The sequence below is a fragment of the Solea senegalensis genome, linkage group LG13 (assembly GCF_019176455.1).
Source record: "Solea senegalensis isolate Sse05_10M linkage group LG13, IFAPA_SoseM_1, whole genome shotgun sequence".
Lineage (NCBI taxonomy): Eukaryota > Metazoa > Chordata > Actinopteri > Pleuronectiformes > Soleidae > Solea > Solea senegalensis.
This window is the reverse complement of record NC_058033.1, coordinates 17,498,380-17,514,283: the sequence shown is the minus strand read 5'-3', so window position 1 is coordinate 17,514,283 and position 15,904 is coordinate 17,498,380. Positions and strand designations below refer to the sequence as shown.

Here is a 15,904-nt window from a genome sequence, read left to right as displayed (position 1 = left end):
TACTGTATAATAATAACAATGTGTGTATAAAAAAGTATAAATACAACGTCGAACAGTCCAGATGACATATAACATAATACAGTAACAACAACAAAAGAGAACTGACCAAAAGTGTAAATAACAAACAAAATGGCACGGAAATTCAGATTATATCAAAACAAATTTATAAACAGTCATTTCAGTAAGGTGAAATCCTTTTTTTTCTGCTGTTTTTCAAGTGTCATGTATAATCATTTCAATAAAACATATACTCATTTCACACAATTTAAAATAAGACAGCATTATTAGCGAGAATAGTAATACAAATTAAATAAAATGATGATTTAATGTCCCATTAAAGAGATAAAATCATGTTTGTTGCATGTACAGCACTGTGCAAAAGTCTCAGGGAGCCAAACGGCTTTGTTGTTTTTATTAATTCTGTGATCACTGGCATTTTGGATCGGAATGATGTGACGGAAAGTTGGTCTTATAGTGTATAATGTAAATCAGCAAACTTACACAACATGTGTATGTAAAGCACAAGCACGTGCGGAATAAACCTGGTGCAATAGACCTTTTCTTGGACATGAAACACAGCCGTCTGTCCGACTTAGTTCTCTCTGAAATGGTTTTACCTGAAAATAAAACCTATAGAAGCGTTGTTATTTAAAACTGTATGCATGTTTTTGGATGTGTTTCAATAAAGTGACTGAGAAATAATGACACTGTATGGTCATGGATATTATAGCATTGCTCAAACAACACATCTAATGGTGGCCGAAGACTTGAACACAGTAATGTATGCATTGTTTTAGAGGGTAACACATGAAAGCTATACTAAAATGCAAATGCATTCCTTATTGTGTAGCTTCAGTTGCTACATTTCTGTGTCGATGAGGATAAAGAAAAATGTAATTCAGAATAAAAAAAAATTCAGAATAAAATGATGCAAAAGGACAGAGACAGAGAGCAGAAATGAAGTGGAAGAAGCAGATGGCATAATAAATGCAACCGATTGTTCACAATGGCTTAATAACTTTAATTGTGCTACTAATGTGAATTTGGATCATATTGTGGACAATGTTAAAAAAAAATTATGTGCAAAGCAGATTAAATAAAAATGTCAAATATGTACATATTTTTGCATACAGTGCTGGTATCATTTTCATTTGTAGGGCATAATTTAATTCAAAGTTAACAGTCTAAGAGCTACTTTTTTTTTTCGCAGCCCAAGACTTATTCTGCGACTTCTGATATTAATAACCCTTAAATCTAAATTCTTTATTCTTCAGTCACTCTGTAGAAAAAACTTGTTTCTGAGATCACTTTGTCTCCCAGTTCCATCTCAAAATCACGTATACGGGCTCCATTGTGATGTTTAGTGTACACAATATGCTGGTATTTACTCTTCCATCCATTCTTTGTTATTCCACAGTGCCCTCACCAAGAACAGATGAAGCACGGCAACATGGAAGTGGCTTTTTACGCGGCACAAAGGGACCGACCACTGTGAGTGCGTGACTGGTGATTTGATCCCTGGCTCGTCCTGTCTTCATGCAAAAACACTACATCCTAAAGAGCTCTCTGTGTATAAATACATGAGAGGGAAGGGGGGGGAGGGGAAAGCTGCTTTGAACAAAAGTGTCTCATCGTTGGCATTTTTTTTTTTTACATAACATAAAGAGAAAAGCTCAAGGATTGTCAACCTTGTCTCGCTAGTGCAAGTGTCGCGCAGGAGCCAAAAGACGGCCCCTGCGTCGATAGTTTCCAGGAAAGTTCCCGCCTCCCTCAGGCATAGCGAGGATCCGCGCCGTTGAGCGACACCCGCTGGAAGTAGCCCGGCTGCTGGTAGCAGGGAGGCCGCGCCGTCTCCATGAAGATTGTGGAGGAAGTGAGGCTTTTGCGGTCCTTTTTCAAGATGTGTCTCCTCTGCCAGCGGCAGAGTAAGAGTTCCACCTGCTCCCTGAAGAAGCTGGTGGTCAACGTGTAAAGGATGGGGTTCAGGGCACTGTTGATGGGCAGGATGAAGATGACGACCCAGCTGGAGATGGTCCCTAAAAGAGAAGAAAGTTTAAAGAAGAGTGTGTTCCAGTGTACTTTAATGCCACAAATATGTTAGCAAATAGTTCAAACAATAGAACACAGATGGTCTGATCACTATCACCAGATCATCTGGTTGAAATGTCCAAAACTTAACCATTTAATCACTCACCAGGTATCTCCACCTTCAACAGTGAGAGGATTTTGACCAAGAATATGGGAATCCAGCAGAGGGCGTCAGAGAACACGATGAAGAAGAACCTGTTGGCCACGGCCACATCTTTGTGCAGCCTGCTTCTCAGGTCTGTGGCGTTAATGCCCGTTTTGTAGATGGAGAAGAACATGCTGGAGTAGGAGAAGACGATCACCAGGAACGCCACCAGGTTCAGACCTAAACAAGTGCACGAGAACATTTACATACATGAAGATGTAAAAGATATAAAAATACAAGTATACCAAAGTAAAACTACCTCCAAAAAGGTTTTTTAAAAGCATCAAAAGTACTGAATTTTGCAGGCAAATTGCTCCACAGGTGGTGTTAATGCATGAACATTTATTTAATGTTCAGTTCAGTGGCTCAGGGTTGAAGTTCAGTGGCCATGAAATGCCACATCATTATTTGTAGCTTATTTTGTGACAAGATTAGTTATTAGTTTGAAAATTGTACAGTGCATCTACTGCAGATGTGTCTAAATATCTGTGTCTATAATCTTTAGTAAATAAAGTTAGTTTAGTAATAAACAGAGGTGCATTAAGCCTGTGACTAACTGACATCACCAGACTTGGTGCTAATGATTTGTTTAAGTCAGGGGTGTCTAAAGTGTCCTTTTTTTCCCTTTTTTTAACAGTAACATTTACATACAAATGCACTGTTTTATAAAAATGTAATTTTCATTGTCACAATTATCATTTTTAAATGGAAACATAACCAAATCTAAGTCACGCAGGAGTGAAAGCGATTTTTTTTTGTCCAACTCCATCCCTGGCTATAAATAATACATTATTAAACCAAAGCTTTGGGCCGTGAAACACCTTTACCGAGGGCTGCGATTGGCCCGCGGACCGTAGTTTGGACATGATGCTTCGCTTGTGTGTGTATGTTTTCTCTCTTCTCCAGGAAGTCCTTTCGTTTTGATGCATTTCTCTGTGAACTAGTAGATTAAATGCTTCTCCAGCATTTTGCCGCATCAATAAATCATCAATACTGATTCCCGGGCCTGACGATGAAGACCATGTACCCTTGAGGTTAAGCTTGGGCTCACACATCAGTCCATAAAACCTGGTTCTAGCTTTTTTATCTTTGCTAATAACACGCCTGCCTTCCTACTCTTACTCCTAATGAGTGGTTTACGTCCTGCGTTACGACCTCCGCTTTTCTGCTGTCAGTAGTTCCTTTGAAATATCGACAGTAATAACATCACCTGTGCCATTTGGACGTGGAATCACAGACTGTTGGTTTTTGGGGTTTTTTTTCTTTACAGATCTCTACGTACTTTCGAGCATGAACTCCTGCCGTTGTCCTTGACTGACCTGGCAAAAACTGATAGGCTTCAAACAAAAAACTGGAATTGAAAAGCCAAAACCGAGACGTAAAAGCTTAAACCCTGAATGGACAAAATGTCTTCAGCGTGCACAACAAAAACAAAGTGGCCTTGAGCAACACACAGTGGCACCTCTTTGAATTCATTCAGAGGATTCTTATTTAAACAGCAGAGTGGTTGGAACTGTCGGCGCCCTCTGAGACCGTCAGTCTCTGTAATGGATTTGTCACCGTTGCCAGACTTCCGCTGCTTCTCAGCGACAACACGGGCTAATAAGAAGCCCCGACTAATCATGTATTGTTCATGGAGGAGTGGTGTTTGCTGTTTAATGGCCTCAGCGAAGGTGCAAAGGCTATTACTTGTTGTGGTAGGTGGTTAGGACACTGTGTACAATAGCAATTAAAGTGGGATTAGTTTGCTCTGGGAACTGTGAAGGAAGAAGAAAAAAAAAGCGACACTGCAATCACTTCCTACATGAATCATGCAGCGTTGGTCGTTTTAATTCAATTTTCTCCATGATATGCAACAGCTTGACTTCTTGCAATAACACTCGATACTTTATTTTTGGAATCCTTGGAAATTCAGTAGATTTTGGAACTTCAAGTTAAGTTTGGATCACAAAGAGTGAAACCTCCAATGTGCAATGTCTTTTCTCTTTCAACATTTTATTTCCTTAGCCTTAAGTTTGCTGCCGTCTCACTTAACTAATACAGCTGTCATGCTTTTGCCTTCCCTCCATTACTCGTGATGTAAAGCCCATCACTATTGGCGTGTTTCCACGAGCACTACTTGCCTCGCCTCGGCACGGCAGTTTTGCTTTTCCATTAGCGATAATACCTGGTACTTTTTTAGTACCTGCTAAGATGAGGTGAGCCGATACTGCGCGTGATGTCGTCAGAGTGCCGTCACAGGAAGAGGCACAAAAATAAACCGAACAATGCCCAAACTGTAGATCAGTTAAAAAGACTTAATAGTCCTGAAAATGTGGGTTAATCTCCGACATTTAGCAAAGGAAATGTCTAAAATGTCATCATTTAACAGAGGAGTCTGGTGTATTTAGCCGCCGTCTTTAACCATTTTTACTCTGTCTGGCTTCATTTACATTTTTAACATCTTGTTCTTTTCTTTTTACCAAATTCATAATCAAACACTGCACTTTCCCTCAAGTGCTAAAAAGACAAAAAGCTGCTGCCACTTTTTTTTCTCGAGTTAATTGATCAATTTTATAGTCACTGTAAAATTTTTACAAACTTTTGCTTAAATTTACCCAGAAAAATCCCTGTGGAATATCCTTTGGCAGTAGGGTTTTCTTGCCTGTCAGAGTGCAGGGGGAAGCAGACTCCGTTGCGTCCATAATAGTTTCCAAACACGTCCTCATTCATGAGAGGCACGGCAGCAATAATGAACCCCAGTAGCCAGATAGAGGCCAGCACCACCTCACAGGAAAAAACACACACGTTAGCATTAATGACAGGTTTCACTTCAAAGGCCCACATTTAAAAAATAAAAGTTAAACGATGACTCCTGGTTCCACTCTTGGTTATTTAAGTGGAGTCAAAGATTTAGTTCAGCTTCAATTATCGCCTGTTGATGGACAAGTCATTTGTGGAGGCAACTGTGGACGGCAAAGCTTTCTAACTGAAGCTGACAGACACCGGAGAACGGAGCTTTTAATGCAAATAGTACAAAAAAAGAAAACCCCCGTGCACAACCAGAAACACGAGTAGGTGCGGGTCAAAGACGAAACAATATAAGCAAAAGTGTGCAAAACAAACACATACTGAACTGATTTTACTTGATTTTGTTTGTAACTTCCTCGCGTTCACTGCATGCTGAATAAAACTGAGAAACACTAAGCAACTTTTGTACCTTAACCATATTGTAAAAACACTGTTATATTAGATCTTAGTTCCATTCAAAAATAATAAAAAATACAGACAACATAAAGATGATAATCGGCAAAAGCAAATGTCACATCTGTTATAAATGTATGCTTTATATTTACTTATTCATCTTTGATCTTATATTTTCAGACTGAGTGAAACCATTAAGAACTTGTGTGTTTTTTCCTCTTTTTTTATGCAGTTTTGAGTTTCTGCACAGCCCAGGTGACTCCGATCACAGCACGCTCCTGTGGCTTAGCTGCACCCACGAAACACAGCAGTGCCCTTTAATTATACGTATAATAATGTACATTTTTTGACTAAACTCCGGAGATACTGCGAGCGTTACACAGCTGTGCTCTAATTAGGATCAGTTCTGGCAGAGCAAGAGTCTAATTATAGAAAAACTCAAGTATCTGAGGATCTGACTGTGAATAATTTGTCAATTTCTGAGCACACATTCAGCGAAAGTCGTATCCACTTAATACGAAGACCAAATGGAGAACATTTATCACAATAGTGGCACTAGAGAATATTATTTTAAAACTGAAAAACGTATAAAGTACAGATGTATGATTATTTTATGTGCCAAATTACCTTAGGTGTGCAATAAAGTGCTTCTTTTGTTATTTCTTCTATGAAAAAAAGTCAAATATTTATTCAGTAAAAATAAAAACACACGTCGTCAGCAGAGATGTCGTGTCACTCACCCCCGTCTGAAGTTTTCCTGGGCGTAGGTTGCTGAAGGGAAAGACAATAACCAAGAACTTTTCCAGAGTCAGATAGGTCAGGAGGAGAACAGACACCTGAGAGAATAATAATAATAAAAAAATAAGAAGAAGAAACCCCAAAACGTTTAGTTTTTTTTCATTATAAACTTATGGATTTATTTATTCCCCTCCGACGTGTTGCTTACATTTATAAATGGCCTGTTTCTTGCTTCAGATAATCCATCACAAGAACAAAAAATAAATCGTCTGTCACAGTTAAATTCCCCAATGTGTACAGACACAGACTAATGCGAGGGTGAAGCGCAAACTCACCCTTCTTGGGGGTTTGTTAGGGCGATGCAAGACTTGAATCTCTAAGTTTCACAAACCTTTGAGCAAATGAACATTGCTTTTTTGTTTCCTCTAAAGTTAGATTGTGAATTTAAGTGTAGATCAACGCCAATATGGCATTATTTATCGTGATTGAAGGGTCAAATCGGGTCAATAATTGTGTCCATATATGATTACTTTTATTGTACACAGATAAACTTTATATCTGTTAATTAGATCAGTGGCCTGATTGGCTTTGGTGAGATTTAATTCCACTTAATAATTTCCACTTTATGAGATTTGCAAATTCCAAAATTTGACAAAAACAACACATTCAAAATCAGAAATGGAGTCGTAACGGCTCCTGGAGTCCTGGAATACTCAGAATCAGCTTTACTGATTAGGATGAGTGCACATACAGGGAACATGACGCATTACTATGTGCAATAACACATAAAACGTACACAGAAACACGACAACACAACTGCACAAATAAGTGAAACAATATGGTGAATGAATGAGGTGCAGGGGGAAGTTAAATAAGTGAGGATTTTGGTTTGGGTTGAAGTTTGCAAGTAAATAAATAAATGTTTTTTTTTACACATACTATACACTAATTACAATTAGTATGTGAAGTGTTGGATTAAGTAAATCCCAAATACCGTAAAACAGTGCGCTTAAGGAGAAAGGTCCAGGCACTGAATCAGGAAAAAGGTTGTTTAATGTCTATAATTTATATCTAGTGAACGGTGTTATAAGAGGCATAATAAATTTACATTGCACAAGTTATGAACCTGCCACTGCCTTTACGCGTTGAATCTATTGTGCTCATAAAGGGACGGCATTTATTTCTCCCGCGAGAAGAGATTACAGTCGATTACTCACGGCTAAAAGTATCCATTACAATAGTGGCTCATGAGGGATAAAAGTTGCAAGGTGGAGGTTTTGTATTTTAATGTTGCTGAAGGAGGAAACACATAATCTTCAGCCCATGGAAACGCAATTTAACAGCGCCGCGCCAAGGTGAGTCGAGTTGAGCCGGTGGAAACACGCCTTTACTAAACTATATGTATCAGACCTTTCACGCTGCTCCCCACAATCTGCGATGGCGCCTCAGGTCTCCTCAGATCTGAGCTGTCCAATAAAATCCTTCAACTTATCTCATCACTGACTCCAGAGCTTCCATCATTGGTCCCCTGACACTCAAAAATCTCAGTTGAGATAGTTTTGCAGCTCATAAAACTATAAAAACCTGTCTGTCGACTTAATAAACGGTTAAGTGATCACATAAAAAGGACATGGGTTATTAAAATCCATCATGAAATGAAAGTCATTTTTTAAAAATACATCTGCAACAACAAGAGAGCACTTATTTCTTTTTTTTTAGCTGTTGACTTCAATGATGTGGGGGGTGAAGTGGCGCAGACGAGCAGCCACACTGAGCTGTTAGATGAGTAGCCGCGGGTGAGAGGTTTCCCACGTCCAACCACTCAGTGAGGTAAGCGCCTCTTTTCACTGAGCCCCGCTGTTTGGAACCTCGTGTCGTGTGAAGCGGAAAATCAGAACACAGCGGCTCACAGAGTGACCGGAGAAAAACGACTGCGGCGTAACCTGGTGTTATCAAATCAAGACGACAGAGGCCGACATCGACACGTGGAAGTCGTGGCGTGTCACTCGTGCGTTACCTCTGACGAGAGCATGGCGAGGAATCCGATGGTCCGACACTCCACGCTCTCCATCCAGAGCAGAGCGTTGCGGTTGTACTGCCCGCGAAACTTCACATCGAACACTCCGACAAAGAACAGGTACACGCCCATGAGGCAGTCTGCACCTGGATGGATGATTGGAGACAGTACATCAGCGGGTCCACGTGACAATGATGTAAAATTTGAATTTGGGATAAAATATGACGGGCTTTATGGGCTCAAGGTTCTGTACATTTGGAAAAGTTATGTGCTGAATAAAAAGGGCGAGAGAGAGAGCAGAGGGAGGGGGAGTGAAGCCTGGAAGAGGAATGAGATTCAGAGAGGGACATGATTCATAAGTAAAGTGGACCACAGAATTGTAGAGCAGGAGAATACAGAGAATACAAAACTATGTGAGTGTGAAAATGGATTTATTATGGATTTTTCTTTAATTTATTTTTCTTTAATGCATTCAATTTGTACAAACCATAACGCATTTTTCATTTTTTTTGAGTGATTATCTTTTACTTCTGCAGCGTAACCTCTGTACTTTTCTAGATTGTTGTTTGGAATTTTACATTTCATGAAGTGGGAAGAGGCCAGAGTCATTCGCACAGAAGAAAACCCGATACCAACAGTGGATCATGGTCATGGTCAGACAAAAGTCGTCAGATCGGGATGAAATTTGGTGAGTCTGTTACTCCAAAGGCTCTTTAGGAAAACTACTTTAAAATTCCACTTTTTGAAAGCTTTCACGTAAATAAAATACATGAAATTGCTCACAGTCGGATATGATGATTGTTAACCCTACTTTTATTTTATAATTGTGTAATTATGGCATTGCAAAGTGCATTTTTAAGGGTTAATTGTAGACTTTATGTATTATAGTAGCATCGTAGCGTATGGTTACTCACAGCACAGGACCTTGATGCAGGCAGCATGCAGATTGTTCTCCGCTCGGATCAGTGACCTCATGCCGATGACTAAGAGGTTGCCAAAGCACGTAATGAAGGCCATGACCCAGACGGACACTCGCAGCACTATGTTAGCCAGCAGGTCCTCAAAGGAAGATATACCGTCTGTGTTGGGCTTACAGGACCTGACGTGTGGCGCGTACGAGCAGTACTGGAACTTTGTAAAGTATCTGGCAAAAGAGAACGCACAGAGACATTGACAGAGATAACGCGACATTTTCTTTGGTGGGAGAGGATTGTGACACGTGTGTGGGATGGTACACACATGTGGGACAGGTTCTCCATAGGGAGAAACATCTTAGTCTGAATATCCGGGATTTCTATTCCTTCTAGCGCCCTAGAGAAAGAAAGAAGAGCACATTTTCATTATCAAACAGGCTGCAGCACTGAGTGTGTGTGTGTGTGTTTGTGTGTGTGTGTTTGTGTGTGTGTGTACACACACTCACAAAGACTGAAGATGTGTCAGATGGTTGAAGTGGCTCGGGTGAATGCGGAGGAGAGGATTGTAGGAGACATTTCTGCAACAAGAAGCACAAATGACAAAGTCGGTGAAGCTCGTCAGGGTGAGACATGCCTGAGGATAGATGTAGAAGTAAGTAAGAGTATAAAATAAGAACAGCACTGATATGCTTCTTGACAGCAGATCCAGAGAATGATATCAACATATATACTTGGAACTATTCCTCAAAATAAAGTGTGTATAGTTTCTTCCGTCTTTTGTGTTATTTGTGTGAATTCCTGGTCTTTATTTTTACCTTTTTTTTACCAAAATTAAAACCAAATGTCATACAAGCACCAGTTCATGCCACGACAGCCACAGGCAAATCACGCTACTACACTACCTGTTGAGTTTAGAGCTGCAGCTAACGATTATATTCATCTGTCTGTATTTTCTCGTCCAGAAAATGTCAGTAGTTCTCAAATGTCTTTTTGGACGAAAATGATTCATGATGATTAATGATTTCTTTGTCGTATGGAGCAAAGAAACCAGAAGATATTCACATTTAAAAAGCAAAAAACGATGAGAATTCTTGTTTTAACAATGAAAGAACCCTCAAAGCAAAATAGTTAACGGTTCATTTAATAATCGATTATTATAGTAATTTGTTTCAGCCCTAGTTGAGTTAAGTCTGGGAACTGTCACCTTTCCTTGAACCTGAATGTTCAGCTCCCTGTTTGAAACGTAATCCGCCTCTGCTCCACCTTCTGCTTTCGCCAGCTCATTCACAAAATTTCACAGATTAAAATTGGTCATTTTAGCCGTTCAGTCATTATGCCCGTCCATCTGATACCACGGCACAATGTGACATTGTTCCAGTTGCAGAATGCAGGGGTGTTATGCAGGATTTTTGTCTCTGTGTTTGCCTCCATGTGGGTGCTCAAAGAAAAAGAGGCAAAAAGCAGTTTTCCTTGAATAAAATGAGTCATTTGCCGTCGGCAGAAGCATCACACTGGCAGATCACAGATGCTTCGTTAATGACACAGTGTGAAACGAAGCTGTCTTAACTCGGCAGAAAACCCAACCCGCCGTTTTTAATCATGTGTGGAGGACCATTTTGGAAAATGTACAGTATTAAAAGCGTCAGCACATTTTGAGTGGCGAGAGAACAGATGAAGCCATACGTTTATTTACTATTCCGCAGTAAGCTGCCTAAATTGTTGTGAAGCTTCGGAGACACAGCAGTGCAATTTTTAACTCTGGAAACCATCCACCAATCATTCCACCTTTAACCCTTAGAATACAGAGCTTTTCGGCTGCTTTTTTTTCCATTTCTATGTTAAAAACGTATATAATACAGAATGTTATATGATTTTTTATTTATTTATTTTTATTTATATCTTTATAGAAATCAGATGAAAAACACTATATAAAAAATATGTGATATATGTGGTTCCTTTAGGGCGCAAACGTCTTCACAGCAGGTGAGACATGTGAGGACTGAGTCCATCGTGTCTTTATAAACTCTTGTGAACGTCAAACGGGTTTGAAACATTGACAATCTGTCTCTCTATCACAGCATGTCTGATCTCTAATCGAAGCATCAGTTGTCGTGCTTCCTTTTCTCTCTTTTCATTAAATAACCAACCCCCAAAAAAAATGTTTTATCACCAACCGCCTCTGGCCAAATCAAATGTGTGGACCAACCGCTGTGGCCACAATACTGGAATGTTATTGTGGAATTATATTGCTCAATGACCCAAACATATGCTGCCCACATGACACCGTGAAAATAAATCACAATTTTCTTTTTCAGATCGTTCCAAGCACCACGACTATAAAACAAAAACCTGGCTTTTTGTTATTGATTTCTAATACCTCACCCACCCCCGCTGCTAATGAAATGTGCATGGAGCTCATTAACGTAATAATAACACTATTATTCATGAGGCAGAGAGCGGAGAGATTGAGATTGTATGGCACGAGCTGTGAATTCATCTACGCTGTTGCCTGCCTCTGAAATTGTTTCTGAACAGATTACTATTTAATATCTCTGATTGTCTCTAATGTCTCTGAATTCAAATCTCAAAGCCGGGGGAATCTAAACAGCATTCTATCCTTCACTTCACCCTTTTTATAATCCGCAGATAATACGGCACACCCTCTCCTCAGAGCTGATATCAGTTACTCACAGTTTAAGAAGGGATTTGGAAAGGTTTTTAAAGGTGTTTTTTGGCAGCTCCCTTATCCTGTTACTGGACAGGTTCCTAAATAGAAAAGGAGGAGAAAAGATTAGGCATTCATTACCAAAGACGACTAATGCATAATTAAATGGGAAAGAAGGAGAGAAGGGGACATTTGATTTAAAGGGATTTAAATATACAAGTACAAGTACAGTAAAGACAACTTTTTAAGATCTCAGTCCATTTCCTTCACTTTAACACAGTTTCACGTGGCGTATATGAACTCTGGCAAACTGATTTATAGTCTTATTTTTTTTTCATCTTCGTACATGACAGTGGATTTGATTTAAATACCATGAATTAAAACGTGTATCTATTCCACTCTGTGATTCTTTCTTCGTTTATACCGGTTTTAATGAATTCTTCGGTCATTCCAGACACTGCCACTCCCACCTGTCGACCAACTCCTCCTCTTCCATTCGCTCTCTCTCTCTCTCTCTCGTTCCCATTCCTTTACACACCTGTTTCGACTTGCTCTCTGTCAGATTGTGTTTGTGCCATTTTTGTGTCTTAGTTTCCCAGAAGTCTGTTCTTCCCCCCCCCCGTTCCATTTGATCCTGATTGTATGTTTGACCTTGCTGAATTTCAGCTTGATCGTTTTCTATTTTATATAAAGATGCTTTTAGATACTTTTCTGAGATCTGTGGCCATGATGTTCCATGATGAACCGCCAAAGATAAGAAACTGCAGTTCCCTTATTCTGATATACTTGTAAAGAATGTTTATCTTTTGAATGAAGTGCACTTTTATCTCCACATTTGTAGACATTTGTTCGACTACATGTCATGATTTCATCTGAATCTGCAATGAGAAAGATACAAACACCTTGGGTGTCACTCACAGTTCAGCCAGTTTCCACAGAGACTGGAAGGTGTTTTCAGGCACTCTTCTTATCCTGTTGTCCATCAGTAACCTGAAACGGAGCACAGCTGCTGTCAGGAACCATGCAGAGTTGGACAAACGTGATGTGATTTCAATCCCTGCTAAGACTGGATGTGATCTAATTTGTCATGGTATCTAAACACAATAAGGCTACTGGGGAAGAAGTTTCCAACATTTGTATATATACCACATGCTTTAGCATCCTCTTGCTGGTGCACAGGAAATCAATTCACCCATAAATGTAGGCCTTTACTGTAATCTCTACCATCACGACTTAATCGCGAACCCTTTAAACTAAATGGGCAGAGCAAAATGTCCCTTACTTTCCCCAGAAAATTGGTTTTCACAAATAAATAGAAATCCAAGACTAAAAGCACTGTGTTGACCTAACAAGTGGAAAACTACAGGAGATCCTGTTACTGTTTTTGGAGGTGGTAATAGTCTGACATCAGTGCTGTCACAGACTTGCAAGGCTGAGAATGTGGGTGGAGAAGGGGGTGGAGTGGCTCAGTGGTTAAGACCGGTACCCTGTGTGCGAAAGACATCATAGTCGCAATGGTCGCAAGTTCGATTCCACCCCTGGCTGATTGTACTCAATTCAATGTAAGTTGCTTTGGATAAAAGCGTCTGCTAAAATGACATGTAAGAATGTGCCCTCGCTGTTGTGGGTTTCTGGCTCTCAAAACCTTGTGTTATTGATTGTAACATGATCAACAGGTGCAAAATCGAGCACTTTTTTCAAGACTCAATGTAGGTGTCTTAGACACTGATAACTCAGTGGTTAGTAATGTGGGGGGATACAGCCACTCAAACTCGGCATTATAGAGTAAAGCCGAGTTAAAAAGACGAAACAAATAAGTTTTTATCTTTTATCAGAAACATCAAAACCAGATTGTGTTTGTTTATGCACTACTGAGACGGTAAGACTCCACAGATGGAGCGAGCAGAAGCTTCTTACACCAGTTAAGTGAACAAATGCTGCTCACATCTGTGTGGTTTACAGACTAGAGAAAATGTCACTGAATAAAACTTAAGGAATAAAACAAGTCTGTGCTCCTTTGAGGAAGGAAAAATAGCTGTGTCTGAATTCAGGGGGCCACCTCCTTTGGAGGATGTATTCGAAGGTTGATTGCCTCGCAGTGCCATGACCCATTTTGCACGGCTCCTTTACTTTAATGGCCGCTTACTGCACGTCCAACGATGACAAACAATACGAGACGTTCAGGGCCATCGACGATGACAGAAAGTCGTAAAAACACATTTTTCTATTTGAATACCAGGCTTCGACCCAATTGAAAAGCTATGACTGAGTTATCCATGTATCCGTGTATCCAGTCCATCTGAGACCAGATAATCTCATCTCAGTTTGTTCTCCGCGGTGCATGCGGCTAAATTGAGACGCAGCTGATGTTTTCTCTGCGAAAAACAACGTGACGCGAGCGACGGCAGAAACGTCGCAGAGTGACTGATTGACACAGGGAGACGACTCATTTGTCATCTCAGCTGACACATATGAGATAAGTAAACACGAGGGAGGCATTGCGTTTCCAGCACTTTGGTTGTAAATATGTAGAGTAAATGCAGAGCTTCACTCTTGTCACACACAGATTTTAATGCCATTTGAATATTTTAAGTAATGTTATTTTAAAGTCTTTGATTGTCTGTGATTTTCGTTCTTTCATTCTGATAAAGAAGAGTGCGTGGCATTGCATTAGGAGGACAGGACAGAACTTATCTACATGTTTGCTGAATAGAATGTTTGCTACCACTGTGTTTCCATTCATTTCCTGTGCAACGAAGAGCATCCATCACAGACTTTTGTCCCCACTAAAGTGTAGAAACCATGTATGTGTGTGTAAGTGTGTCGCAGTAGACTCGCCGCCAGCGTCTCACAGCGGAGAATGCAGCTGACCTTTAAATGATTTAAAAACATAACGGCTTTTTCCAATCACTCAGATTCGGTAAGGTGGTTACTGACACATTTTTGGGGGTGAAGAAAATACACTTTACGAGGATTTAATGTCAGATACTCACAGAACCCCAAGCTTGCTGCAGGACTTCAGGAGGGAGTAGTTGAGAGTTTGAATCTGGTTTCCCTCAAGATCCCTAAAAACAGCAGGAAAAAAAATAGGGAATTTAAAGTGTTTGCACTTGACAGGACTTGTATTCCAAATAAAAACATGATCATATTTATGTTTGAGTGGCATTAAAAGAGAAAGAGTGAGAGAAGTGAGGTGAAATAGGGACTGACATAAAAGCTACAGGTGGAATTAGGTCATTACTATTTCAGAATCATCTGTCAGGCGCTCTTTAATCCACTCTCAGACCAAATTTAGCTGGTCGAGCTGACCGACTGCAGTGACATCCACTGAGGGCACTTCAGCGCCACTCGTCTGCCTCATACCACCGACTACACACCTCCTGTTACCTCCGGGTCTCAGTTGATTTGATACACACACACACTGTCAGTCTGCTACATCCTTGAATCCCACACACACACACACACACACACACAGTCTGACAGAGCCAACTCACAGCCAGTCCAACGCGGGCATGTGTTGACAAAAGCTTGGGTGTGGAAGCTGCAGCAGCGAGGTGTCCACCATGGATCTGGATGGAGAATGAAGAACCATTTTATTTTGCGTGAAAACTTTTCCACCTTTAACAAACGTTAAGAGTTTACGTTAAGAGATGCTCCATCCATGTTCAAAACTTAGACTTTATGCACTTTGTTCTCTATGTTGTGAATAAACAGAGAAATCCTGCACTTTTAACTTTTCATGGACATTTTGTTTTCTTCAGTTAGACAGATATTGTCATGTATCGCAATATGATTGTCTTGCAATATATGGATTATCACAGAATCGCTGTATCGTGATATTATTGGTATCGTGGACCATGTATCATATCGTGTTGTATCGCATTGTACCGTTTTGTGCAGCTTCGCATCCCGTCGCCATTGTATTGTATCATATCGTATCATTTGGCGTCATACGTATCATTTCGTATGGAATTATTGTATCGTATCGTATGGAATTATCGTATCATATCATAAATTATCGTATCAAATGGAATCGTATCGTATCATTTCGTATCGAATTATCATATTGTATCATTTCATATCGTATATTATCGCATCATATGTATCAAATTGATATATCGTATCATTTTGTTTCGTAACGCTTGGTATCGTGA

At 40.0% G+C, this 15,904-nt stretch overlaps 1 protein-coding gene across 2 annotated transcripts in view; it reads right to left on the bottom strand.

Annotated features, from left to right (window-relative positions):
• Window positions 1-1,104: 1,104 nt before the first annotated feature.
• The window catches only part of LOC122780196 (relaxin receptor 2-like), a 34,756-nt gene continuing 19,956 nt past the window's right edge, over window positions 1,105-15,904 (bottom strand). Inside the window, exons 9-20 of one of the 2 annotated variants that reach the window (XM_044043048.1) lie at window positions 15,245-15,319; window positions 14,744-14,815; window positions 12,669-12,740; window positions 11,777-11,851; window positions 9,592-9,663; window positions 9,411-9,482; window positions 9,086-9,315; window positions 8,172-8,317; window positions 6,157-6,252; window positions 4,831-4,999; window positions 2,195-2,413; window positions 1,105-2,036 (exon numbers count right to left, since the gene is read on the bottom strand). In XM_044043048.1, the coding sequence (XP_043898983.1) occupies window positions 1,771-2,036; window positions 2,195-2,413; window positions 4,831-4,999; window positions 6,157-6,252; window positions 8,172-8,317; window positions 9,086-9,315; window positions 9,411-9,482; window positions 9,592-9,663; window positions 11,777-11,851; window positions 12,669-12,740; window positions 14,744-14,815; window positions 15,245-15,319 (1,564 nt within the window). In that variant the 3' untranslated portion in view covers window positions 1,105-1,770. Of the gene's footprint in view, window positions 2,037-2,194; window positions 2,414-4,830; window positions 5,000-6,156; window positions 6,253-8,171; window positions 8,318-9,085; window positions 9,316-9,410; window positions 9,483-9,591; window positions 9,664-11,776; window positions 11,852-12,668; window positions 12,741-14,743; window positions 14,816-15,244; window positions 15,320-15,904 lie in introns of those variants that run through there. The other variant, XM_044043049.1, reaches the window with a different exon arrangement.